This window comes from Mustela nigripes, chromosome 5 (assembly GCF_022355385.1).
Source record: "Mustela nigripes isolate SB6536 chromosome 5, MUSNIG.SB6536, whole genome shotgun sequence".
NCBI classification, from domain to species: Eukaryota; Metazoa; Chordata; class Mammalia; order Carnivora; family Mustelidae; genus Mustela; species Mustela nigripes.
In genome coordinates, this window is record NC_081561.1 from 96611872 (window position 1) to 96636718 (window position 24847).

At 53.1% G+C, this 24847-nt stretch overlaps 1 protein-coding gene across 2 annotated transcripts in view; it reads right to left on the reverse strand.

Moving 5' to 3' along the window:
- Positions 1-864: 864 nt before the first annotated feature.
- The window catches only part of ZC3H12D (zinc finger CCCH-type containing 12D), a 28494-nt gene continuing 4511 nt past the window's right edge, over positions 865-24847 (reverse strand). Inside the window, exons 3-7 of one of the 2 annotated variants that reach the window (XM_059400919.1) lie at positions 21098-21454; positions 11623-11762; positions 7246-7480; positions 4643-4749; positions 865-3599 (exon numbers count right to left, since the gene is read on the reverse strand). In XM_059400919.1, coding sequence (XP_059256902.1) covers positions 2794-3599; positions 4643-4749; positions 7246-7480; positions 11623-11762; positions 21098-21402 — 1593 coding nt within the window. In that variant the 5' untranslated portion in view covers positions 21403-21454 and the 3' untranslated portion in view covers positions 865-2793. Of the gene's footprint in view, positions 3600-4642; positions 4750-7245; positions 7481-11622; positions 11763-21097; positions 21507-24847 lie in introns of those variants that run through there. The other variant, XM_059400920.1, reaches the window with a different exon arrangement.

Sequence of the window (24847 nt, forward strand, 5' to 3'; positions counted from 1 at the left end):
TTAGAAGGACCCCAGACTTGGTTGAATTCTGTGCTATCAACTATCCTGAAATTCTTGATCACTTTTGAACAAGGGGCCCTGCATTTTAATTTTACACAGGGCCCCACAAGTTATGTAGCTGGTCCTGGTTCTGGGCATTCCCTCATGGTGGGATTTGTGATTTCAAGTAGTTACTTCAGCTCCTTGAGTCCCCTCTCCCATCCCCCATCCCTTCATGCCTCTTCCCCTCCCCCTGACCATGACCATGCTCTTCTCCCCCTAGGGACTCTTCTCCCAGACATGGGGAGCTGTCCCTGCACCAACTAGCAGTTGGCTCTTTGCTCCCTGACATGAGTTCTAGGTAAAATCCGGAGGGCTGGGTTTGTTTTATTTGGAACAATGAGGACCTGAGTGGCTTCTGTTGCTTCTACCCCTTTAGCCCCTGATATTCTGCAGTTCTGCCTCAAAATGCCTTCCAGAGGCTTCCGGAAAAGCTGCATGAGCAAAAACACAGTCCGGCACCCAGCTGCTCAGATTTGAGCAATCGAGGGTTCTGCTGCAAGTTGATACAAGAAGAAGTGGTGTTTGTGAGATTGCTTTGTGGTTCTGTAAGGAGGATTTTAACAGTCTGGCAAACAGGCAAGCAGCCCGTGTACCTGGAAATAGCCCACTGAGCATCCAGCAAAGGCCTGTCCTCGCCTTGGGCCTTGATGTTTCCCCTGGAAAAGGTAGATTCCAGCCTCTGACCCCCAACAGTGGAATAACACCACATGAAGCAGCCATTACATCAGTCTTCATAACCACAATATTGTGAATGTGAAAACCTGACCTGAGGGGAGAAGCAGACACAGGAGAAAATGATATACAATTTGGTAACAGTCCAGATATGGATAAAAGTGATTTATTTTTGAATCATGGTAACAGTTATGCGACCAGGAACTTTTCACTCACCCGTCCATCCATGTTTTGTGTCATAAAGACATACCAAGACTTCGGAAAAGATTCCAAAGGGGATTACACTGAAATGTGCTGTCTCTTCACTTGTTTTTGTGCTTGTCTTAATCATAGTGAACCAAATAAAATAGCTTTACAGCTTACTAAAACTCAAACTTGTCCTCAAAGGAAGCAGTTTAAACATTTCCAACTGTAAGTCAGCCTTGCAACAATGCCACCTCAGGAGACAGATCGGAGAGACAAAAGCAGCTCTAACATAAAGCTTGTCTTGCCAAAAAAAAAAAACAAAAACAAAAACTCCGGGAGGGAAATCCAATTTTTCCAGAAAAAGGTGACCTTCTTCAGGACTGAGGTCCCCAGATAATAAGACACAACTCTGGGTGCAGTGTCTTCTTTGGGGAAAAATGAGTAAAGAGCAGATCTGGCTGAAGCACGCTAAGAGGCTGGTTGAAAAAGACGAAGGGGGTCACAGGGAGACACAACGTCACTCTATCACCACTGGCAGCATTGACCGTCAGAAGGCTGGATGCAGACTCTCCTGGGCTGGCTCCCAGGGCTACACCCTGGTGTGTGCCAACAATGCCCACAGCTGAGTGGTGCACTGAGAAGGGTTTCCCTTTGCACTCCCAGTCTGCAGGAAACTTTGGGGGGTTGGGAGCTGATTTTCCACTGGGAGGTGCCTCACACTCTTCCGGATAGCCAGCCACCAAGGGCCCTCATGAGCAAATGAGCCAAGACCTGCCCCACTGGACTTGTAATCCAGAGTGAATGGCAGACACCCCCTAGAGATGCCAGGGCCCCCTGAGGACGCAGGGTCCACACTGGGGAAGCCCAGTCTCATTTCTTGCCCATTGCAAATGGGTCCCTTTGCCCCAAAACTCAAAGCAGTAACTGGCTGGAAGAAACAGCAATGGTGGAAGGGGCCAATAAGCCTCCATGACTGAGGACAGCTCAGCTCTTCACTGACCCATCTCAACGTTCCTGGGCGCAAGTCCTGACTCACTGGGCCTTGGCTCACGTGTGAGGGGCAGATTAGAAAACTCAGCCAGTAGAGGAGCTTGCTGGAAAATACCCTGAGGGAAGTCCCTGAGTCAAGAAGGGTGTGTGTGGGGGGGGGGGGGTGTGAAGGCCCCAGGAGCAGACCCTCAGGACACCATGGCCCTGCCCCGCCCCCACAGAACAGCAATCGCAATCTCAGAGTGACAAGTGGAGCCCACACAGCAAGGCTAGAATTCTAGGTTCCCCTCATGAGCATCTGAAAACCTCCAGATGCTGAAATCTCCATCAAACAACCGACTACATATGTCAAATGCGATTTGATACAATAAAATTCAAGGCCATGTACCAGGGTTTTTCAAGCTTTTTCCAGGACACACCTCAGGTTTACATGGGTACCAAGGGGATACAGGTGCACCCACCTGAAGCTAACGAACAGGAGTTTCATACCTAGCTCGATTACTTGCTGTGCACTCTGAGATTTCCTCTTTCTGGTGTGAACCATAAAATTGCCTTTGTGACCCACTTGTGGATCCCAGGTGCAGCTTGTCAAAACAGGCATGGAGTGTTTCTAGACAAACTCTTGGAGCCGTCAGGGGACCTGTAGACTTCCACACATAAGACGTCACTCCCTCCAGGAAAGGGCCAACCTTATTGACCTCCAGCAGCAAGCCCTGCAGTGTCAGGGAGGGTCATCGAGTGCCACCAGGAGCCCGGCTGAGGGTGAGGAAGCTGGCTTCCCTGACCATCTTTGAAGAAAAGGGGGCTTTACAGAGGCTCGCCCCAGGAGCAGGCTGACAAGCCGTCCTGTCCAAGTGGTAGGGCAAGGCTTGGACATCACTTGCGGTGGCATTGGCGAGTTCCTTAGGATTTTCCCACAGGCGCACCAGACCTTTGGAATTTCTGGATGAGAAGGATGAGCCTGGTGACGTCGGAGAGCGCGGGGAATCGGGCCATGACGCCGTCCACCTGGTGCGGCGGGAAGATGCTGCAGAGCGCGATGCGCGCCCGGGCGCGCGCGTCCGCCTCGCTGGGAGCGGAGGGAGGCGGCGACCCCGACGGTCCCCCGAAGGCGCCGTAGCCCCAGCCGCGTTCCGCCCAAGCCGAGCGGCCCGGGAACTGGCCGGCCGCCGGGGGAAGGGCGCGCGCGTTGGCGGGCCATCTGCGCTGGGGGAGCAGCTCACTGGGCGCGGCCCCGGGGACGTGACCCCCGCGCGGCGGGGTCGGCTGGCCGGACGGGCCCCGGGGGCTCGGGAGGTCGGGCGGGGCTGCCGGGGTCGGAGAGGGACCCCGCGCCACCCATTCCGGACGGCGCGGCTGGAGCGTGAGCCCGGCGTCCCGAGGAGGCGTCCCGAGGAGCCCCGGGTCGTCGCTGAAGGCGAGCCGCGAGAAGCCGCCTTCGAGCGCCGCCACGTCGGTCTCCGGTCGCGCCGAGGGCAGGCTGCGCGCGCCGGGCTCTGGGGCCCCCGGCCAGGCCGCGGCGGAAGCGCCTCGGGGGCCCCCCTGCTCCGCCCCGGCCGCCGCCGCCCGCGCGCCCCTCAGCCGCTCCGCCTCCGCGCCTCGCCAAGCCCGCGTCTGCGCTCGCAGCTCGTCAGCCACCGCCAGCTGCGCCAGGTGCGGCCTCTCGGGGTGGTAGAACTTGCACTTGACGCCATAGGTGCATTTCTTGCCTGGAAGGGGCGGGACAGTGGTAGAGGGCGGGGTGAGACCTCGGGCGGGAGGACGACGTGGGGAGAAGTGCCCTGGGGCCGGGTTAGAAGGGTGAGGGTGTGGCACGCTCCTCCCCTCCCCCCACCCCCAGTGGTGTAGGGCGCTGGACCCAGTAATCTCAGTGTTGGGCAGGGAGATTGGCGGTGTGGAAACTCCCTTTGGCCAGGAACTGAGACCAAACCTCTAGATCCAATGACCTTCGACCTCCACTTCCCCAGGGACCCTGTGGATGGGGCCAGCCTTCGGGATAGGGTGGGAAGCAGGCGCTCGAGGCATAAGACTGCACCTCCAGTTCTGCCTCGGTTTCCACCATTGGTCTCATTCCTTCTGCGAAACATTGCCCTCTCCCTACAGGCTGTTCTAACAGAGGTGATCCTGTAATGTATCGCCCAAACCTGGACCCTGCTGAGGGCAGGATCAAGAAGAGCCAACCTGAATGTATGTGCGGTCGCCTTCATTCTAACAAGAAGTGACTTTGAGTATCACCTAAGGTTTTTAAAATTTCTATGGACATAAGAAGCAAGACCTGGGATGTTAAACAAACAAACAAAATCCAACAATCTTGCCAAAGCAAGTTAGTGAAAGCTGGCTAGAAGCGCTGTGGGATAAAGTCCTTAATTCTTTATGGACAGCATTGACCAAAGTCCGTGAAGGGGTGGGGCAGGTTGCCCACACATGTTCCAGGGTGCCAGAGGAAGGGACTGAGGAGGAGGTGTTTGGGGGTACACTTAGTTTCCTTGCTTCCTAGGTGCGGCTTAGCCCTGTGTATGACCCCAGCCTCTGGCCCTCGCAAATCCTCCAGTGCCACCAGCCCCCATGATGTCTGTCCATCCTTGTAATAACCCAGCCAGCGTGCGTGGGCCAGACAGGTTAAATTAGCTCTGCAGTGTCACACAGCTAGGTAGGAGTGGACCCCGGACTAGAACCCAGGCTGCTGACTGTGCCCTGTACTGCCTTGATATGGGACCTGACCCAGGAACATGGGGCGTGGGGAGCTACTCACCATAGGGACAGTGCTGCCAGGATGGCTCCGGGGGCTTTGGCTTCCGGCTCAGGAAGTTGCTCAGAGTGGGTCCCCGGCGGCCCAGGGGGTCATCAGGGGGCATGAACCTGTAAACAAGCACAGGGGGGCAACTACTGGACCCCCAAACACTCACCTCTGGCACCTGTATGGGGAGCGGGCCCCAGCCAGCCCGTGCAAGAATGGAAGCACCAGACATGGCGCCGGCCTGGGATTCCCATTCAGGGCCCCTTCTAGAGAACCCCCAGAGGGTGTGTAGCATTTGGAGCAGAATCACCCTTGAGTCTCATGGACCCTAGGAGGGGCCTAGCCCAGCTCGCAGAATCACTGAAGTCTCCTGGCTTCACACAAGTCCTACTTAGTGGGACTCTCGACTGGTTCCGGAGTCTGCATTGTAACAACTTTCCGGGTGATTCTGACCCACTGAAATGGAAGCCTCATTGCTCTAGGGCTCCCCTAGGCCTCAGTCTGAAAGCAACTCTAAACTGCTTTCCCACTGACCTCAACAGAAGTGCGGAGACCTCCACGGGGCGGCAGACAGCCCTGGGCCTGTGAGCCCTGGCTCAGATCCCACTTCTCCCGTGTTGCCCCACAGCTCTGGGGGAGTAAATATTAATAGAGTTTGAAATGCTAGCAGGGAGCCAGGGAGGAAGCAGATCTCGGGGTGGGGGGGGTGGGACACAGAGCCTCGGTGACAGGCCCAACCCCTTCTCGGCAAACCCAGGGAGCTCTGGGGTTGGTCTCAGCTTGTGCAGCTCCCGGACCCCAGCCCTGTTCTGGGATGATACCAGTCTGCCCCCTCTCTGCCCCTTCCTGTCTTCCTGGCATGTAGCTTCCCAACGAAGGGAACGCATCCTCAGTGGGCCCGCGGCTCAGAGAGAGAAAGGGTCCTTGGAAGGAAAACTCCCCTCCTTTAGTGTCATCCACTTTTTATATGAACAGTTGTTTCTAGGCGTCACTTCCAGGTCATACAAAGTTTCCACCAGAGGACTTGTGGACCCTACATGGCAGAGCGAAGTGGGTCCTGTTTTTAATACGTTGGTGTCCCTTTGAGAGTCAAGTGTCATACTGAGTCCCACCGTGCAGACCATGTACACTAGGCCCGCCCAGAATGGGGCAATCCCCAGGCCCAGGCAGCCTCTGTGGCTCAGATCCCAGCTTCCCAGCTACACAGACAGCTTCTCCGAGTTGGGCGCTGACCAAGAATCTTAGGGAGCCGCCCGCTGCGGTTATTAGAGGTTCCCAAAGGCTTCACCTCCTGCTCTCCGCCAGGCCTTGGCCACAGCCAGCTGCGCCAAGAGGGCCCTATGGACGTGCCTGGGGCAATGGGGGCGGGCGTCCTCTCCTACAGGCAGGCTCTGCCTCCTGGCAGTCCGGGGAACCTTCTGGCAGGCCCTTACGAGGGCCCAGTGCGTCAAAAGGACTTGGCTGGGGCCCTGAGCTGTCACCAGGCCAAGGGCAGCCATGATCTGTCAGACCTCAGGACTTTCTGGAACCCACTGTTATCAGACTTGCCAGATTTCTCTGGGCCTGAACTGGATGGAGGGAACTGCTGGCCCTGAGTACGTGGACACGACCATGGGGGCTACTGGGGGGCAGCTGCTTGCAAACCTCTGCCCTGGGGCTTAGGAGGGTGAGAGTAGGGACAGGCATTCCCAGAAATGGCAGAGCCTCTGTTGGAAACCACACCTGCTGCCTCCAAAGCCCTAGCTCTTTGCTGAAGTGGGAGCGATGTCCCAGCTTGCTGTGCTCTCCCCACCCTGGGCTAGCCACAGACCCATGTCCACCTTGCCGGGCTCCTGGCCTTTGCCTTTAGCACACCTGAGGACATCTGCCTTGCTTTCTCCTCACCTCAGCTCCATCTGGGGGCCCCTGCCCGGCATGTGCTAACAGGCTCTCGCCTTGTGTTCCCAACATCGCCCTCCCCCCAGCTAGAGCTGGTTGGTTCAGGGTGGACCTGACCCAGGGGAACCAACCTCGGGGACAGAAGAACCAACTAGATTCTTTTGAAAATTTCAACCAACAGGTAATGAGACAGACTTAATTCGAAGATCTTCACAACCCCAGGGAGACGAGTCCCACATGTAATTCGAAAGTTAAAGACAAAACAAGACAAAAACATAGAATAAGTGAATGGAAGCGCGATGGAGTTCAGCTCTCCCCCAAGATGCCTGTTTCTGCGCTCTTGCTTGCAATCGTAAATGTTTTAAAAATAAAAGCAACATGTTGATGGTGCCCCAACTTGTGCTTCGCCCACCTGTGGGCAACTCGGTGCCAGGTAAGCTGTGTGAGGGCATGGGAACAGAAAGGTCATGGACAGTTGGAACAAAATAGCCCTGTTGGGGAAAGGCAGTCATGAAAGAGAGGAGACCCAGAGGGACAGGGAGAGATGAGGCGGCGCAGGAGGGAGAGTGGGTGACTTCCGGGGGGCTCGGTCTCCAGGGCTAGGTGCCCTCCTCTTTGACGTGATGTGCCTTGACTGCAAGCCCCACCCCCACCCTGGGCTTAGGCTGGTTGGAGTGGCTTTGTGTTGGTCACCCCAGCCCCCCACCCCGGGGGCCAGGACCCCCTGTGCCACCACATACCGGTCATTGACGAAGGAGAACATGAGCAGCCTCTGCTCAATGAACCACTTCCACTCGGGGTTCTCGCTCTGAAGGTCGCGGTAATTGTCGTTGGAGACGATGACCCCATCCAGCTCGTAGGCCACCTTCACAATGTAGCGGTCATCATAGCAGACCACCCGCTTGCCGTTCACCTTGCGGGACGGGGTGTACACAAGCACCGCCTGCCTCTCCAGCGCCTCCAGCACGTGCTGCTCTGGGGGCCACAGGGCGGGCAGGAGATAGAATGTGGCAGCTTCCGGGGCAGGGCTCCCACCCCCAAATCCATCTTCACCTCCCCCAGCATGCTCAGCGGCTCAGGGAGCCTTTCTGAGCCAGCTGCCTCCTCCCCCACCCATGGCCCAGCCTGGCCGCTCAGTGAGGAGCTGGGGGGTCCTGAGAGGCATGTGCCAGCAGCCTGGGGTCAAGGGGACACGAGTCATGACAGAATTCCCAAGAACGGTACTCAACAAGGCAGAGTCACTTCAGAAGGCACAGTGAAGCCATAGCTCTTGTCCCTCGGATGGTTACATGACATAAGGCCCTACCACACTAGACACCAGAGTCTTCCTGGAGAAAGACGTTGGAATTTTAACTGGAATCCTGGCAATGCCAGTTACTAGAAGACTTGCAATCCCCCTGAAAGGCTCCTGCCTGGGCTCGGAGCCACTGTCCATCTTCCCCATGGTACAGGGGTCTGCTTGGGACACCTTCGGGATAGAGCCTCCCATACCACGGCTCTGAGGGACCCAAGAATGTAATAGGAGGCATCTGGGATTAAAAATCTATAACCTGGGGGGCAGCCTGGGTGGCTCAGTCATTGAGCATCTGCCTTTGGCTTGGGTCGTGATCCCAGGACGGGTCCTGGGATCAAGTCCCCACGTTGGGGCTCCTTGCTCGGCAGGGAGCCTGCTTCTCCCACTCCCACTCCCTGCTTCTGTTCCCTCTCTCCCTGTCAAATAAATAAATAAACAAATAATCTTTAAAAACAAACAAACAAACAAGAATTTATAACGTGGGGACTCCTGAGTGGCTCAGTGGGTCAAGCCTCTGCCTTTGTCTCCGGTCATAATCTCAGGGTCCCATGATCGAGCCCCGGATCAGGCTCTCTGTTCAGCGGGGAGCCTGCTCCCCCCCCCCCCGCCACCTCTGCCTGCCTCTCTGCCTACTCGTGACCTCTCTCTCTGTCAAATAAATAAGCAAAATCTTAAAAAAAAAAACCTATACCTGGATTCTTGTCTCCACTCCCACTCCTAGGCACCTCGTCCCTCTCTGAACACCGGATTTTGCATTTCCCATAAAATGAGCATAGTGAATCCTTCTCCACATCCTTGGTGTCTGTGAGCAGACTGGATGAGCTCATCCAGTTCCCAGGTAGACAGGTGAGGAAGTGAATGCATATCACGTAGCACAGGGTCTCTTATGGGAGCTAAAATCTACATTCCTGGAAAGTTTACTCTTTGACCTTAGTTGTGCCTTTGAGGGCATGCCAAAGAAAACCCTTTCTACCAGTAACAGTTACTCCGAACTTGGAAGAACATCATCATCTCCTTCACAAATTGTTTCTTCCCTCAAGTCGACATCCTTTCCTACATGACATGGTTTCCAGACTTTTAAAAAAGTACATAATGTGTAGAGGATACAAAGGGTACTTTTTAAAAAGCCACCTGCGCAGCACTCCCTCGGAGAAGTCACCCACCCCGTGAACACCCCCCCACTTTGCTGCTCCCCTCAACATAGCCCAAAGTGTAGAACTTTGTGTTTATAATTCCCTTCCTTTCATTTTCAAAAATGTGTAGGTTTCCATTCCCCAAAACGACTATGTTCAAGGTGATCAGGACCCTCTAGACTTTACACAATGGCATCACGCATACATATTCTTCTGCAATTGCTTTCTTCCTTTAACGTCGTGTCCGGGAGGTTGAGCCGTGTCCACAGGTTTACTGCGCTCAGTTCTGCATGTAAGTCTCCCGGGGGACAGAGGTACAAGGATTTCTCTAGCACGTACCTCTAAGAGCGATGTTGCTGAGTCGCAGGGAAAGGCACTTTGGACAAGACAATGCCGAGTTGTTTTCCAAAGTGGGTATATCAAGTTACAACCTAACACAGCATTTTAGTAAACTTTGTCAATGCTTGGCATTTTCAGGTTTCTGAATGCTTGCCAATCTGGTGGGTGTACAGTGGCCTCTTATTGTGGTTTTATTTTGCAGTTTTTTTGGATACTAATGGGATTGAGCATCTTTTCATATGTTTATTGGCCATTTATGTTTTCTCTTGGGTGAAAGGCCTATTCATGCTTTAGTTCATCTTTCTGTTGGTCCTTTGTCTGTGACTTACTAATTTGGAGAAGCTCTCTATAGATCTGGACAGTAATCCTTCATCAGGAATGTGTGACGGATGGCCTCTCCCAGCTCAAGGCTTGTCTTTTCTTTTTTTTTTTTTTTTGTGGTATCCACTAATAAACAGAAGCTTTTATTTTAATCCAGGCAAATTTATGAATCTTTCCCCTGAAGATTTGCACTTGTCATGACTTGTTTAAAAATTCCTTCCCTACCCCAAAGTGATTTCCCTACCCTTTACCCATACTTCATTTAAATATTACACAACTGTTGAGAACCGCCATTCCCCATGTACAGACACTAAAGAATGATTGGGGGTAAGTGGCTCCTGGTAGAGAACTGAACACAAGTATTTATCCCCACCTCCTTCTCATGGTTCCACTGAAGCAGTAATGAAGAAGTACACAATGGGGCGGGGGTCCGTAATCACATTAAAATGGGCCAAGGAATAGCAGCAAACCCAGGATAACAGCAAAGAAACCAGGAGAGCAGCAAATCCAGGAAACCATATTGACCCTGCAGCACAGTGCTAGCTTCAGCAGCACATTATACTAAAATTGACCCCGTAGCACATTGGGAGCCCCAGGCCAGAATGTGTGTAGAAGGCTGAAGGGGATGCCTGGGTGGCTCCGTCGGTTAAGCGTCTGCCTTAGGCTCAGGTCACGGTCCCAGGGTCCTGGGATGGAGCCCTGCACTGGGGCAGCCTGCTCAGCGGGGAGCCTGCTTCTCCCACTCCTCCTTGCTCTTGCGCTCTCTCATTATCTCTGTCACTATCTCTGTTTCTCTCCCTCTCTCTATTAAATAATACAATCCTTAAAAAATAAAAATAATTTTTAAGAAAAGAAACTATTAAAAAGAAGGCTGAAGTGGATTGGGCGCCATTCTCCCTGCAAAGGCCAGAGCATTCAGGCCAGGGGAGACGGAACGGGGTGAGGGCAGAAGTCGGGGTGAGAGCTACTCCTGGGGTTGCTGCATCCACCTTTTCCCTACCCTTACCACTATAAAGAAACTGCGGTGTCACTAGGAAGGGGGAGTTCTGCTATGTGGCCTTTGACCTCGAGTAAAGCCATCGTGGTTGTGGCATTGCAGTAACAGGGGCTGGGCTGCCCAGACTCCTGCCTGCTGGGTCTGCCCCAACGAGATCTGCCGGTCAACACGGATGGCCCGCCCGGCCACTGCGGGAAAGAGCCACACACCAGGGGAGAAAACACAAGGAAATCACATAGATACGGATCTAAGCTCTAACCAAACTGGCTCTTTATCCACAGATTAAAAACTGGCCACCAAAAAACCCACCAGACTTTTGAGAAGACGTAAGAGCACACGCACATAAAGGGAGAGAGAGAGGGGTGGGGGAGGGGGAGGCAGTGAACAAAGAGAAGTGGCCTCCCAAAAATAAACAGCATTCACAGAACTGAAGAGAATTTTTTAGAGTCTATATTACAAGAGACATAGTCTACAGAGACTTCATCCCTAAGACAGGAGGGTCATTTCATTTAAGAAAGAAAGGCGGAGAACCTGAAAGAGAAGAATCGGTAATTGGTGACCATGGACAGAATTAAACACAACACCAAAAGCTTTTGGTTAAAAGGCTGAAAGAGGGGTGTCCGGGGGTGGGTGCTCAGTCAGTTAAGCATCTGCCTTCAGCTCAGGTCATGATCCCAGAGTCCTGGGATCAAGCCCCACGCCGGGCTCCCTGATCAGCGGGGAGTCTGCTTCTCCCTCTCCCTCCGCACACAATAATTTGGGGGACTGAATCCTTCGCACTAAAAGACAAAAAATCTGTTTATTCATCTACTCAACAACTATGCACTGAGCACCTACTGCAGGGCGGGTACTGTGCTAGGTGCTGGCGCTATGGCAGTGAGTATCCACAGTCAGCGCTTCCAGGAGCTTACAGTCCAGGGAGGAAGACAGACATTATCACACCAATAGCTAAGTAGTAATTGACTGTAACTGTCCCAAGTACTTCCAAGAAAAGACGGACAGTCCTTGATGAGCATATCCCTGCTACACCTACCTCTGATAGGGGTGTCAGATCTCGGGGGATCTTTCCTCCAGGATGGGACAAAAACTTTGATGTAGGTGTGTCCTCTGTCCCTGAACCAGTCCACAGCCAGCTGGATTCCCCGGCAAGAGAAGGCTTCTTTATTTCCATGGCTACAAAGGGAAAACAAAGAAATCTGTAGAGTCACAGGAAGGGTTCCCAGAGAGTGATTTCCCCTGATAGTATCCTGAATCACAGTCTCCTAATCAAAGGGAATCAGGAAAATCTGCATTTTAAAAATAGTTCGTTCCTTGCAAAAAGTGTATCCCTTAACTGGCACCGTGCAGCGTGTGATGGTACGTATGTGGAGAGGGCACTGGGCTCCAAGGGATGTGCGTTCCGAGGAGGAATAGACAAGAACCCCCTTTTTGCCCGAAGCCGATAAGGATCAAGATGGGATGGAGGAGAGTGGCCATCTGCAGAATGCTCTTATCCTAAGCGAGGGGTGCCAGTGTGTTATGGGGCTCCTCAAGTCCAAGTAAGGAGGCCAATGTGCCCCCCACCCCAAATGCCCGTGAAGTGTCGATGGAGGCAGGAAAGAGAGAGCAGCGTGAGAGGAGGCCCAAGACCAGTCAGGGCTTTGCGTGCCTTCCTGAAGGCTTTCTTCCCCTCAGACCAATGAGAAGCCATAGAAGGATTTGAAGACTGGGGGGTCGGCGTGATGCGACGTGATCCAATCCTGGGTATGTTTCCCAGAGCTGTAGCACAGTGGATGCTGAATTGGAAAGGAGCAAAGTGGGGGTGAGGTCCGAGGTAGGAAGTTGTCACGGTCATCACAGCCAAACTAGGTAATGACGTGGGCCGCATGGGTGGTTGTCAGAGAAGGGAGAAGGGGAGGTGAACCTGAGAGACATTTAGAAGAGAAAAGTCTCTAGAATGTGGTGACTGACGGGATAAAGGATGACAGAGAAGAAGGCTCTGAGGAGGCCTCCGGACCTCTGGCTTGTTCATCTGTGGGCTCCCGGTTGACCCAGGGAGTTCTGGAGTAGGACAGGGTGTGGAGGGAAAGAGTTCTGTCATGGACATACAGCAAGGAAAGGTTAAGGATACAGCTGGGGTTGAGAAGAGAGTTCTGGGCGATGCACTCACACAGCGGCTGGAACCATGGCATGGAGAGAATGGCCTGGCTCCCTGGAGGAAGAGCGAGAGTCCTGGAAGATGGGTCTAGAGGCACTCTGGGACTCAGCAGCTGGTTACGGGGAGAGTGGGGCAATCTCACAAGAGAGACAGAAAGAGTCTACCAGGTCACAAGGAAGTTAACCAGAGGAGGCCGGCATTGTGCAAGCCACAGGAAAGAAGTCTGAAAACATCCCTCAGAGTGAGTCTGTGCAGGTCAGTGATGTTTTGCTGGCGAGGGAGACAAGCAGATAGAGACTGCAGAATCAGACTTAGCCCTGGGTGCCATTCAGCCTGGCCTCAAGGTGAGGTCACTCTCTGCTCTGCTTCCTGCCCAGCCACCTGCACAGCCTCAGCCCTGTCTCCTGGCAGGCACCTTCTCCACGCCTACCACAGGACCTTTGAACCGGATATTTCTTATCCTCTTGGCCTGGTACATGCCTCCTTCTCCTTCAGATCTCACCTTCATCTCTACTTCCTCAGGAAAGCATCCCCAGACCCTTATTCTGAGTCCTCAGGAGACTAATACCAGTTGAAGGATGACACCCACCCTAGGAGGAACAGGTCTCCCCCTCTCCTATGTCACAAGCTCCTTTTGCTGCCCACTGAATTCCCAGCACCTGCCATGGTGCCCAATGATGGGCAACAGGTCAGTAAAAATGTGTTGAGTACATGAGTGGCTAAGAAGACACAGGTCCTTTGAGCAGCTAGAGGAGGAACAGCCCCAGGGGCAGAGTTGGCTAGAAAGACTTCAACACAGGGAAGGCTCGGCATGCCTAGGGACCAAAGAGAGAACAGAGTGACTGGAGGCATGGAGAGGGGGCAAAGGGGAGAGTTGTATGGGTTCTCAAAGAGCCGAGGGTCACCTGGACCCCCGTCTGCTGAGAAGCCTGGTCTCCAGCAGTCTGCCTACATCCAGACAAGGACAATGCTCCCGATTTTCATGCTGCAGTTTGTCTTGGGCACAGCCCCTCCTGCTGTTTCCTCCGAGGGGCCAGGAGAGGTCCAGGTTTGCAAGAGAAAAACGGGAGTCTCTGGAAACACAATCCATAGTAGTGCAAGTCAGGCTTTGTGGAGAGACTGAAGGAGAACTTGGAACTGCTTGTGTTCCAGTGACGATCAGGAACCAGGCCTTGCGTCCTACATCGGTAGTGTCTTCTGGTTTAGAGAAAATATCCCTCTGGCCACGGAGGCCCCGCTGGGAGGCTGATGCAAACAGCAGGGAGAAAAAATGTCAACGACTGTGGTGAAAGGAAGACGCAGTGGACAGCGCGTCCCTCTGCCCCGGCGGAAGCTGAAAAAAGAAAGGCGACGGAGGGAGAAAGAAGGGGTCCTTCCCAGGGCCCTCACCCCTGCATTCCTCAACTGCTCTACCCCCTGAGCCAGAGGGGTCAGGGTAGAAACCTCAGGATGGGTGCGAAGAGGAGGCTGAAGGCTTTTTGGAGAAATCCTGGTTTTAGCAGAAGCAGCCTCCCAGGGGGCTATGAGGGTGCCTGGGAGGAAAGGGGCAGACAGGTGAGCTGGAAGCAACATTTCTGGATCCCTTGTGTGCCCGCAGGCCTGGTGGATCGTCTGAGGCCTGGGGATGGACAAACAGGCCCCTGGAGGGGAGCAGGACTGTAAGCCAGGATGGCATCCCAAAAGGCCAAATGGGACCAATGACCTTTCTCCGCTGACCCTTCTAGAAGCCAGGCCAGGCCAGACCAGCCACCCTTTAGCAGAGACCAGTGAGGGTCCCAGACCCTCCTCTCCCAGCCAGCATCAGGTCTCTAAGCCCCCAGATGCCATTTGCGAGAAGAGCAGGGGAGAGGAAAATGAACCCCAAATCATCCAGAAGGCAGAAGACACTGAGATATCACAAATTGGTCAGTTTAGGTTTGCTCTCTCTGCTACCTAAATAGGTAGGGAAGAGATCGCATCTTCCCCAGAAAAGGTCTATTTTCTGTGCACATTAAAGCAGGAATGTGAACAACTAAAGACACTCCATCCCCAAACATGCCTCTGTCGGCGGCAACGATGTCTCCCCTCCATCAGTTCCCTAGTACACATATCACTGCCACAATTCTTTTAAAATGTTTTCTCGAGCTCTCTCTTTTCTGTGACTTCCCGTCTGTTTCTGTGACTGCACACCTTTGTGGGTAGGTGGCTGGAGGGGCCACATTCAGTGATGAGGCTGAGCCCAGTCCCTCTGAAGAGGCAAACGTGAGCAGGGCAATGGTTTCTGGTGACGGGCAGGACCGCAGCCTGCAGGGGCCCCCCTGGGGGCACGTGGAGGGGAAGGAGTGGTAGTTTAGGAGTTCAGGAAGAGAAAAACTGAGGAATGGTGCTACCATCCGCTTCGTGCAGCAAAAACGGGTCCCATGGCCTCTTTCACACAAGACTCCAAGATGGCGGACCCTTAGCCAAGAGTTTCAAAAGGGCAACAAATACCGTGAAGTCCAAGTGAAGATGGAACAACCACACATCAGCTCATAGCCCTAAGAAGTGTTCTCCCTTCCAGCTTTGACTCCAGGTAAGGGAAGTCAGGGACTAAACCCTAGAGTCACTTAAGCTATTGTCTCTGGAATAGAGGGTTTTTATTCAAGTCCATGGTTCTTCAGGACTGGATTCCCACGCACCCCACCCCAACCTCCCCTCTAAGCCTTCTGGTCTCTTTTGAGATGTGGAGACTATTATTGTTCAATCCTTGCCCTATATATATATTTTTTTAACCAACCTCAAAACCCCATTATGGCTGCCCTATTTTTGACCACAGAAAGCCCCAGGCCATGGCAGGATTGAAGCCACAAGCAGAGACCACCTTCTCACTGAGTTTGGGGCGGGGGGGGTCCTCTCTAGGAGCTGGCAGAGTTCCCAGTCAGGCAAGAAAGCCCCACGGTTGCCCTAGGACCACACCACTCGGCACACAGATGAAAATGCAGAAGTCAAAAACACCTGTTCCTTTATGCAGCCCTACACTCACTCAACACTGATTTGTGAGCAAGGCTCTGTGCTGAGTCCTCAGAGACAGTGAACAGGACAGCCCTCACTCCTGCTTCCTGGCTCATGTTTAATATTTGTGGAGTCGTATGTACCCGGCCACTTGGCACTCGGCACTCCAATCATTACAAGGAGCGCCTGAGGAAGTGACCGTCCTTCCACTGTATGCTTGAGGAAACTAAAGCAAAGAAATGTGCCCAATTCCCTGATCTAATGACAGGTCTCAGAGCCTGACCTGTGGGGTTGCAAACTCCTCCACCTCCATCTCTTATCCCGAGTGTTCCTGCCCCTCCCCGTCCCTGCCCGTGGAAGCAAGACAGTAATTCTTTTGAAGCTTAAGTCACCTGCTGTTACAAGGCTGCAGTTGGGGGGAAGGACCTTAGCTCTTTTTTTTTTTTTTTAAAGATTTTATTTATTTATTTGACAGAGAGAGATAATCACAAGTACATAGGCAGAGAGAGAGGAGGAAGCAAGCTCCCCACCGAGCAGAGAGCGCGATGTAGGGCTTGATCCCAGGACTCTGAGATCATGGCCTGAGCCAAAGGCAGAGGCTTAACCCACTGAGCCACCCAGGTGCCCCAGGACCTTAGCTCTTATTAACAGTCACTGCAACCAGCTCCCCAGGCAGCTGAGAGCCAGGCCCTGGGAAAAGGAGACAGAGGAGGGAGGTTTTGAATAAAGGGAAGGTGGTAAGGGGAAGTGGGTGTCTGCCTGAGGCCGGCTCTGTCTGCAGAACAATCCCGCCCGGGGCAGCCAGGGTTCTGCAGCCCTTTACAGGAAGGAGCCCACCTGGCAACTCATCGCTGTCGCAGTCTCTTGCCCAGGAGGTTCTGCAGAAGTCAGCAGCTCACAGAACCGTCCCTCCGAGCGTGCGGTAGTGATGGCAGGCGGGAGGAAAGGAAAAGAGAAGTGGAGATCCCTTCAGAGCATGAGCTGTGAAGGCACGCCACTCTTTCCATTCCGTTTCTTATTTGGAGTTAAACTGCAAACACCTGGAACCTGGAGTGTATAGCCTTTGCCCCAAAAGCTCTTTCCCCAGCTCACGTCAGGGGGAAGAGACAGGGTGGCCTCTGGAAGAGGGGTCACCATCATCTCAGAGAAGGAGAAACAGGTGCAGACCTAGCCAGCATAGGTCAGAGGCAACTCAAGAGCTCCATAGCAGGTGTGGCCCCCTAAGGCAGCCTCCACTAGTAACCCACAGGGATGGGGGAGGAGGCTGAGGAGCCCCCCACCCCCTTGCAGGCCTGAGGTCTGATCACTGAAGATTCATGACTCCAGAAAAAGTCAGGGTCTGTTGAGGTTTCCAAGAGTTTAAAAATGTACATGAGAACCCAAACAAAAAGCCCTGTGCACCCCAAAATGAGGGCACATTTACATGAAACCCTCGTCTGGGGGCAGCAAGAGGATGTGAAATTATCAGGTGGTTTTTCGCCCAAGCTGAAGTCCTTCCAATCTCTCTTTTCCAGCATTTGCCTACAGTATGCACCACCCAGGAGGCGGCAGTGAGCCCCTGAGAAGCCGCGCAGCTCCTAACACACAGTCCACGAAAGTCACCCTCTGGTTCAAGCCTGCTGGACCCTGTCCTCAGGGTCAAGTGCGATGCCCTCGAGTACACTGAGCCCACACCCTCCTATCTCCGATATGGACATGTGTGCGCATGTGCACAGGCCCACCCACGCCCCTCGAAGGTGAGGGGACTGTGCAGGCAAATCAGTCTTTGCTCAGCTCTGCCAGAGCCACGGGTCAGTGCACATGCGTGGCCCTCGGCACAAGTTCCCAACATGCTGGCGGCAGCAGGAGAGGCGTCCTGGGCACTGGTCCTGCAAAGACCACCTGCCCCCTGGTGTGGGAGTGACGGTACCCAGCAGAACCTGTCTGCAGCAGGCAAGTCAGGGCTCATCCTGCCTGGGAAGGGCTCTGGTCCACACAGGCAGCCTCTGGCGCCAGAATAAAAGTCCATGGGGTCAGTCTCCCACTCTGAGATGCTTTCGAAGGCTGAAAAGCCAAAGCTGCACAGTGCTAGAGAAAGTGCAGGATTTTGGGAAGAGCTCTGGAAGCAGAGCCTGGCACTTAACAGCTCTGTGACCTTGGGCAAGTAACCTATCCTCTCTGAACCTCTGCAGAAGAAGAGAAATTCCTTCATAAGAAAAAGGCATTTAATGCATAAAATAATCACCTTGAATCCTAGAATGTTACTGGTGGAAAGCCACTGAAGATGATGTTGATAATGATGATGATTTCATCCAACCTCTTAATTGTATAAACAGGGCTCAAAAAGTAAGGTGACCCACTCCAAGGTCATACAGCTGAAAAGCTAGACCTGTACTGTCCAACACATAGGCACTCACCACAGTTGGCTATTTACATTTAAATTCAAATTAACTCAAATTTAAAATTCAGGTCCTTGGTCACAATAGCCACATTCCAAGTGCTTAGTAGCCCTGTGTCCAGTGGCCATCGTAATGGACAGTGCAGGTATAGAGCTTTCATCAAAGGGAGTTTTGCTGGGCAGATCTCAGCTAGAGATCAGGACTGAGAGCTTCAGACTCTCGTTGGCTCCTGGGGGCAGGAAGGACATGTGCTCCAAACTGCCTTTTAAGTCCTTCCTCACTTCTTCCAGGGCCAGACAGCCGATGAAGCTGTAGCCTCTTCAAAAGCAGAGAATGGGGCGCCTGGGTGGCTCAGTGGGTTAAAGCCTCTGCCTTCCGCTTGGGTCGTGATCCCAGGGTCCTGGGATCGAGCCCCCAGTCGGGCTCTCTGCTCAGCAGGGAGCCTGCTTCCTCCACTCTCTCTCTGCCTGCCTCTCTGCCTACTTATGATCTCTGTCTGTCAAATAAATAAATAAAATCTTTAAAAAAAAATCAGAGAATGGGCAAATCTGTAATGGTACAAAACCTCAGGAAAGGAGAATTTTCAGAAACCACATTTCTGAGGTTAACGGAGTTTTGAGTTCAGCAGATCATAACTAGACACTATGTTGGGTTTCAAACTACCCATTGCCTCTAAAGGGTGAGCCCCACACTGAAATCTGTCCTTTGCAACTGGGACTGGGTGGAGCCTGAAGGTCATGGGTCACGTGGGAGCTGGCTGGAGGACACAGTAGGAGGACACTGTCGTCAGAGAAGGAGCAGGGGATGAGGTAGGACCTCAAACCCCAGCATCTTCTAGACTGGCCCCTGAGCAAACCAAGTCCCACCCACCAGCTGGTGGTTGTGCAATGTATCTTTTTTTCCTAACTAAGGATGCAGGAGGCTGAGGAAAGGGACACACATATTCACAGACATGTCCACACACGTACAGACACACATATGCACAGATATGTCCACACGCTGAGACCTCACATAGACACACGTGTGCTCATTGACTGAGATGCTGTTTAGGCAGCAAGTGTGTGAAAGCATTAGAGCTCTGACACACTCTTTATAACAAGCTTGAGTGATGGCTTTCATTTGTCACCCACACAGATGGAGCGTGAAGGGGTTAGATGGATGACAACAGTGGGAGGCGGGAGTAGGAATAAATGGGTTTATCTGGAATGCATCATGGTCACTCACAAGGAGAAGATGCCATTCAAGTTTGAATTCCAAGCAGCAACAGAGCTTTTCATCAATAGAAAATCCTCCAACACCACCCTATCGAAACAATTTCTAAAAACTGTCTGCTCCCCACGAGAGCCTGCCCACACTTTCCTGTAGCACCTGACATAGTCCTTCTAGTCCACAGCCGTTCTTCTGATCTGGGATCACAGAGCTGGTACAATCTTAGGGCTGGAAAGGTCCTCACTTTAAGAAATACCCTTTTAGGGGTGCCTGGGTGGCTCACTGGGTTAAAGCCTGCCTTTGGCTCAGGTCATGATCTCAGGGTCCTGGGATCAAGCCCTGCATTGGGCTCTCTGCTCGGCGGGAGCCTACTTCCTCCTCTCTCTCTGCCTGCTTCTCTGCCTACTTGTGATCTCCTTCTGTCAAATAAATAAATACAATCTTAAAAAAAAAAAATACCCTTTTACCTTTAAAGCTTCCTTTGTACAGATCTCCAGAAGGAAAGGGGACCCATCCTGCTTGGAGGCCAGGTACCCCTCACAATCCTCAGACTTCCCAGGACACTCAGAACCTTAAAAAATCTTAAAAGTCCTTCCAACTCTCCCTGATATCTCAAATTAAGCAGGATTTCATAGGCTGACCTGTCAGGTCCCTACACGGGAGCATGTGTACTGATGTCCCAGAGAGCCCAGGAGCAGCCCAGGGTGACCAGGCTGGCTCAGTCTTGACCCAATACTCTCAGGACACGTGGAGCGGGACCCCTAGGGACAGTACCCAAAGCTGGGCCATTCTGGGTGGAACCATTCCAAACTTCTGTCTTGCAGGGCCAAGTTCCAACTGAGCCCCAGCACCCCCCCCCCCCCCGGGGAAAGCCCCTGGATCTGCCAGCCAAAGGACGGACACCCTCCTGACTCATTCAGCACTGTGGATCACACAGCTTTTGTCAATTCCAGCCAGTGGCTCAGCATTCGAAGGGAGAAGTCATCTGTTTACAGCTACGAGGGACCGATTTCCTACAGATCTGCTGTTTGCCTGCCTGTAACTCAGGCCTGTAGCACAAAACTGCCCTTGTGTGAATACAGCCTCCTCCTTGCCCCACGTGGAGTGTGGCTGAGACTGTGAGATTGTCTCTAAGCTGAATGTAGCCATGCAGGTGTCAGGTGCTCATTGCAGAAACACACAAAGATGCCCAGACCACTGTGTCTGCAGCTCATAGGCCACAGGTACATGTCTCAGACCAGCTGGGGAACCATAGCACCACCAGCCACCTGTAGGGAGCAGCCCCCAGGAGACGGCTTCCCACTCAAGCACCTTTTCCCATCTGGTTCTAGTTATCCTGAGAGGCTACTCAGCTATCTATCTATTCGCCTGTGTCCCAGAAGACACTTGAGGTGCTGTGGCTTTCCCAGTCCCACAGCTGCTCAGGGAGACTCCAGCTGAGAAGCCACAGTCTGTCACCGCCCAACGCCAGGCTCCTCCCTGGTTACCCACAGCCCTCCTCAGGAGAGAGTCTCTCCCTGGATTGATATGAAAGCAGGAACTACCTGCTGAACGCTTACTCTTTGTCAGGCACTGTCCTAGGCACTGGGTGCGGCTCCAGGTCTTACAACTACCTTCTAGGGAGGTTTAATACCCACAGTACAGATGGAAAAAGTGAGGCTCAGAGAGATTAAGTAATTTAACTAAAGGCCGCACAGCTACCAAGGGTATGGAACGGGGATTCAAAAGCCCATCTGTTAGCCCCAAAACTCTTTGGACCAAACCACTGGATAGAGAGAGACCGTCCTCCCAACCCTGAGGATGAAGGGAAGTACCTCATTGCCACGTTGCTGCCGTCGATCACTATGGGTCGCAAGGAACCAGCGGGGCCTCCGCAGTCCTCTTCCAGCTCCGCCACCGGCCTGCGCTGGACAGAGTCCAGGGCCGCGCAGGAGCCCCTGGGAACGAGCAGGGGCACCCCGCTGCCCTCACCGGCCCCCGGGCGACTGCCGGTCTGGATCAGCTCCCGCAGCACGTCGTTGACGAGGGCGCCCTCCCCCAGTTTGCCCAGCACCCTGACCACATCCTCCCGGCTGTAGCCCAGCTTCTGGAAGAACTCCATCTTGCTTGAGCGCTCCATGCTGCGGCAGCTGGGCCCCCGGTTCCTTCTGGCAGGGCCACCCGGTCATGAGCTAAAGAGAAAAGCCTCCATCAGGTGTTTTGCGAGCCGCCTGGCTTGGAGACTGTCGGGTTACTGAGGGCAAATTCTGCACACTCCCTCCCCACCTTATCTGTCAGGAAATCATGTTGCCTGGTCCCCTTGGGGATTTTCGGTTGCTCAGTGTGGTTAGGGAGCTGCAGATGCAATCTTGCTGCTTTTACTAGAGCACCTTCTGAGGCCTTCAGACACGCCCCCCCCCCCCCAGGACCCTCTGGTCAGAGACACCGAGGGCAGCTGAGCGGACCACCCAGCGCTGGGAACATTTGTGCAGGGACAGGCCGGAGGAATGCTCCTGAGGCTCCATCCCTCCGTCCTGCGCTGAACAGCAGCCCCACCCCCCAGATTCATACGCTGAGGCCCTATCTCCCAGTCCCTCAGATTGTGACTCTGTTGATTAAGTTAAAATAAGGGTTGATTAAGTTAAAATGAGGTCATTAGGGTGATCCCTGATCCAATATGACTAGTGTCCTTATAAGAAGAGGAGAGTTAGGGACGGCTAGGTGACTCAGTCGGTTAAGCCTTGGACTCTTGGTTTCTGTTCAGGTCATGATCTCAGGGTCTTGAGATGGAGGCCAGCTCTGCGCTCAGTGGGGAGTCTGTCGCCCCCCTTCCGACTGCCCCTCCCCCGCCACTGTGTGCACGCTCTCTCTCTAAAATAAGTAGATCTTAAAAAAGAAAGAGTCATAAAATTATAGTTCCTGTGAAGAAAAATGAAACAATGCTCAAGCAAAAAGAATAAAAAGATACAATGCCTCTTCGTACAAACTCCAAATCCCACTTGCCTCTCCTGCTCTTTGTATCCTTCCCGTGCTTTTCCGATGTCCTGGCTTGCGGATCCAATAGATCCACACACACACACTGTCTTAGCGGGGTTGTTTTTCCATAAATAGATGAGTATTCAGCCACTTGCTTTTCTTATTAAAAATGCATCTGGGAACCCTTTCTGTGCCGGTATATCTGTTCCGGGATTTGCTGTATCCCCTGCATCGAGGACAGCACCTGACCCAGCGGACTCTCCACGCAGATTTGCCCAGTGAACACGGCGAGTAACCATCCGCTAGATGATGGAAGCAGAACTTGCCTTCCCTTTGCCCCTGTTACAGATCAGGCTCAACGCACCCCTGCAGCACTCAACCTGTCACCTGCCCTCTTCCCAGCAGCACAGGTGCCCTACCTCCCCTCAGTAGCCTCCTGCCCGCACCCTCAGCAGCATCCACGCTTCCCTATCAGGTTCTCAGCGGGGCTCCCCGTCCTCTGCAGGGCCACTCCCCTGAGGCTGGAGCCCCAATTCAACGGCCCCCCACCGGCTCTGGCAGGAATAGGGCTTCTGCAGCTGAATCCAACAACAGCTTCCAGGGCCTTAGGCAAACTCTCCGCTGCTCTCGGCGGCTCGGGACCACACCCTCGCATGTCATTTTAAATCAAAACATTGGGAAAACATTTTGGACCACTTCTTCCTGAAATTCTTCTCCCTGACGCCCTATGACTTGGCCTGAGTCTTCTAGTCTGTCCAGCTCTTTCTTTGGTCTCTGTTCATGTGTTTGACGATGAGGTCCTGCCCAGGCAGTCTGCTCTCCTGGTCATGCTCCCTACTTGCCCTTACATTGCCCTTATGTGCACACACACACACACACACACACACGCCTCCAGATCCTGAGCAGGCCTGGGTGGGGGGGAGGGCTGTCCAGGGCTGCACTTCGGACTGAGACCCCGCTAAGCACCAGGCACCTCCCCCACCCCTGCTCCGCGTTATAAATCTGTGAGGCAAATGGCATGTGTGCTATTTGAATATATGAATGAAGTGTCCGCGGAGCTCAGAATCACTCGCCCAACATTTGCTGAATCTACTTCCGTGCTTGTCTAAGTGTGGTCCGTGGAAATTCAGGGAGGGCCTAAGACCCTTTCATGAAGACTTCAAAGTAAAAACTGTTTTCTAGTAACACTAAGGTTATTTGCTTTTTTTCCCCCACCGCTCTCATCCTTACCAGTACACCATGAAGTAAGTGTTCCTGAGAGCAGGTGTGGTGTGATGTTGCAGCAGAGTGAACACAGAAGGTGAGAGGCAAACCCAGCCCCTTTCTTTTAAGCCACATCTTAGAGATTTGCACAGCGTAAATCAGTGCCAGTCTCCTTACACATTTTCTCGTTTGGGAAAATAGAGTTATTTTTCATAAAAATGCATCATTTATATTAAGGTAATGACTTATGGTTATTTTAGGTAAAGGAATATTGTTTAATTTCTTAATTTTAGTTTCTCATAGGCTGCCTATCAATGGATGGCTAGAACCCCACAAGAACGAAAGCTCTTTGGCATCCCCAATAGTTATTAAAAGTGAAAAGGAGTTCTGAAACCAAAAGTTTCTTCTTAAATCCAGAGCTTTCCAGTAGGTATTTCCAAGAAGATGGTTCCATGGAGGCGACACATAGACTTGTCACCCAAGGCCCCGGGACAGAGGCACAAGGTCTTTCCATCCTTCAGCCTGGCCACTCTCACCCCCATCTGCCCACCTCCCCGCCCCCCACCCCTCTTCCATTCCCCCCACCCCGTGCCCCCTCCCACTCCTCTCTTTTCCATCCCATACCTAACTCACTGCCAGACTCCCACGGGCCCCCTCCCCAACCCCATCTGACCCAGCCACCATTTGTAGCCCGTAGTATATTTCTAAAACAAGTCTGATCATGCCCTTCCTTAGAAACATCCTCAGACCCCATGCTGACAACAAGAAAGAAACCAAATTCCTGAGCAGCCTGCGAACTGTCCCCTCGAAGTGCTGACCCTGGTCCACCTGCCACCCACCACTGGCCCACCTGGCCCTTTGTTTTGAGCTCTGCTGAATCCCTCCCCGCTCCCCAAGCATTCCAGAAGGTTCTCATCTCTGTGCTTCTGCATATGCCTTCCTCTCTACCTGGAATGCTCTTGTTGGTTTGGCAAACCTCAAGATACAGCTCATCAGCGCTGAGTTCGCAAACAGAATGAGTGGCTTGGTCATCCGTCTACCAGACACTTTGCTCACACCTCTATTAGAACGCACTGATGTGGGACGCCTGGGTGGCTCAGTTGGTTAAGCGGCTGCCTTCGGCTCGGGTCATGATCCCAGTGTCCTGGGATCGAGTCCCACATTGGGCTCCTTGCTCGGCAGGGAGCCTGCTTCTCCCTCTGCCTCTAGCCTGCCACTCTGTCTGCCTGTGCTTGTGCTCTATCTCTCTCTCTCTCTCTCTCTCTCTAACAAATAAATAAAATCTTTAAAAAAAAAAAAAAAAAAGAACGCACTGATGTGTCATTTATCTGTATCTCAAGGAACTGTGAACTACATTCCCACCTATGTGCCTCAGAATCACCGGCACCTGGCAGTGCTAGTATACT